The sequence below is a fragment of the Macadamia integrifolia genome, chromosome 6 (assembly GCF_013358625.1).
Source record: "Macadamia integrifolia cultivar HAES 741 chromosome 6, SCU_Mint_v3, whole genome shotgun sequence".
In the NCBI taxonomy this organism is placed as follows: domain Eukaryota; kingdom Viridiplantae; phylum Streptophyta; class Magnoliopsida; order Proteales; family Proteaceae; genus Macadamia; species Macadamia integrifolia.
In genome coordinates, this window is record NC_056562.1 from 9,737,365 (window position 1) to 9,740,386 (window position 3,022).

At 34.2% G+C, this 3,022-nt stretch overlaps 1 protein-coding gene across 1 annotated transcript in view; it reads left to right on the plus strand.

Moving 5' to 3' along the window:
- Window positions 1-165: 165 nt before the first annotated feature.
- Window positions 166-3,022, plus strand: part of LOC122082050 (protein FAR1-RELATED SEQUENCE 5-like) — a 37,202-nt gene continuing 34,345 nt past the window's right edge. The window contains exon 1 of the mRNA XM_042649550.1: window positions 166-406. Within this exon, the coding sequence (XP_042505484.1) occupies window positions 166-406 (241 nt within the window). The remainder of the gene's footprint in view (window positions 407-3,022) is intronic.

The following is a 3,022-nucleotide window of genomic DNA, read 5'->3' on the forward strand; positions in this document are numbered from 1 at the left end:
GTAATTTGATCACGTTTAAGTGTGTCGTATCCATTCAAAGTGTCAAATTCTCTCTCTTTCTCTCTCTGCGTCTCTCTGCAGCTTCTTCCTCTATTAATCATATATTCATAGTAATGAGCACGTTATCATTGCAGCCATAACGGGCACAACTCACGAACCTGCCTGATGAGAGGAGGGGTGAAGTTGTTCGGTGTTCGACTCACGGATGGGTCCATAAAGAAGAGTGTGAGTGTGGAAAACCTCTCTGCTCACTATTGCTCGTCTTCCTCTACTGCTGCTTCTCCCAATCCTGGTTCACCTTCTTTTGATCCCCTCCGTGATCCCACCCCTGTCACCGAAGGTTATGTCTCTGATGATCCTGCTCATGCATCTTGTTCTTCCAATTGGCCCAGTGATAGGAAAAAGGGTAATCTTTCTTTTTTCCTATTTCATAACATTCATTTTATTCTTCGTTTCTATGTCTTTATTGATTTACATGTGATTTGATTGACGATTGATATGCATTAGAAATTTGTTTTCTTTCAATTATTATTCACATGCTATTTGCTTTCAATTTTTTTTTTTTTTTTTTATGTAACTAATTGGGTCCTGATTTGAAGTTTCTTTTTCTTGGATAAGGTTAATATTTGATTTTGGTAATTATTTAGTTGTACTGTTAAACTTTCCTTCCCCTTAGCCTTTTTTTTTTTTTTTTTTAAATTGTTTTGGTGAACGTTCTGATCGATTGCAGTAGCGGCAGATGAGTAAAGGGTATTGAGTATTGATAGACCCTAATTTTCTTTTTTCCCATTATTTACCTGAAATTGTGTTTCCTGCATACATTGGCCCTTATCGAATTATGTTTCGGTTGTCATGAGACTGCTTAATATTAGGCCTTATTTAGAACTTCGACTTCGACCTCCTATCAGAAAACCCCGTGAGTGAATTTCCAGATTTCTGATTCTATTAGAAGTGATATACAGTTCTCATTACACGGAAGTCAATTTAAAGAATTTCTTCGTATTCTATTACTGGTCTCTAAGTATTTGCAGAAGCTTTGTGGCAAAGATGCTGATATCATTGAAGAAGTAGCTGAAATTCAGGTATTTAAATTCCAGTTCCTCAAATCCAAAGTAGATTGCTTTCTAATAGAAGGTACATATGCCTGCCCATTTACAAAATACAGATTCAGTTACTAATATACATTTGTCAAAAAAAAAAAAAAATGCTACAGTTGAAATTCAAATATAAAAGTCACTTTTTGATCCCTAAGTATTTGCCACATGGTAGCTCAAGAGTTTCTCAAATTGTTGATGTAAATTATGTCTTCGTCTATAATTTTGATGTATTTTTAGTAGAATTTTGGAAAGTGAAATCTAATTATTACTTAAATGTGGGGGGGGGGGTCTGAATCATGAACTACTTATCATGGCCTTTGAGTCCTTTAAAAGTAATATTCTACCACTATATTTATGTAATTAGAGCCGCATTTAAGAGAATGAGAATGAATAAATAGATATTGAAGGATCACTCGTTGAAAGATGAAAGGAGTATGTTAAATGGGCTGCAAGCATGGCTTTAGGGCTGGGTGCTGCTGTTCCTTGGGTTATATGCAGACAATCTGATGCACCAGAAAACTTTGTAAGTTCTTTGCACTCATATTGTTTTTTATTTTTCTTTGCAACAATTATTATCCCTCTTTACTATGACAGAAAATGTTTATGAATTTAATGGAAATTGAGCATCCTAAGTTGTTTGGTTCCTTCGTTAATTGCAATCTCTCATTTTGATATTTTTAATTTGCTTTCACATATAGATTCCTGCAATGCATCTCACTATTATGGTTTCTGGCCAAATTCTTATAAGAAACCAGCACTTGGGATGGGGGTAAAATGCTAGCCTGACATATTATAATTACATGCAATTAACTTTGTCTGTTTCATATAAATTTCTTCAAGATGCGTCACTAGCATAGTCCATTTTTGGTGATGGTCGTAATGTTGTATCAATTGGAAAATTGGAATTAAAAAAATTGGTGGTAGTGGTTTGCAATTCCCATCATCTCTTTTTGATGATGCGTTCTAAAAAAATGATAGTAATAGTTGTAATCTGGAGTAGTATCAATTGTTTTCCCTACCCACAACCAATTCACAAAGAAAATAATCCGAATAATGCTCTATTTCTTTTTTTTCCTTTTTTGACAATGTGAATCTCTCTCTCTCTCTCTCTCTCTCTCTCTCTCTCTCTATATATATATATATATAAGTACGTACTTCTAATTGGCAAACTTTTCAAACAGACAAAAATGCCCCTATGTTTAATTGTTTCTATGTTTCTACTACCTATGAAATTAGTTATACACATTAATTTAATTCGCTTGCAGAAACAATTTAATCAATTCATTTCTGCTTGGAATTTTTTGGTAAGATATTCCTTCGCTGGAAGTGGGTCGTCCTGGTGAGTTTGGCATTAACAATAACTCAATTTTTTTGACTTCTGAGAAAAGGGGTCATTAGAACAGATCTGGGTGCACACTTCCGCTAGATCCTTTTTGTGAAGATTTATTATGAGTTTTATCGCTCTCTGTCAGCTGCTATTTTGAATACAATAAAAAGCAGACACAAAATATTTATTCATAATTAAATCATAGAAATCCTATTTCCATAATGACTTTAATTTATGAAATCTTGGCAGAATCTTGTGCAATGACCTATTCCCAGACCTAGATTTAATTCAGAGAATGCATGCTAAACATAGCCTAAACTATGACATTTCTAAAATATTATAAGACTTCACCTCATTAGGTTGACATTTTAATGGTTTGTTATTGCCGCGATGTTAGGTGTATCAAAGGAACTTAAAGAGTTACTGAAGTGGCTGAGTATTCTGTTGTTTTTGTTGTTTGGAATGGCTGTAGTTCATGTTACGGATTCAAATTTGGATATGATTATAGAAAAATTATGATTAACTTGTCAAAGAGAAAGAAAAACAAAAGGAAGGGGAGAGAAGTGCTCAGGAGAAACACACACCCCCCCACACCACC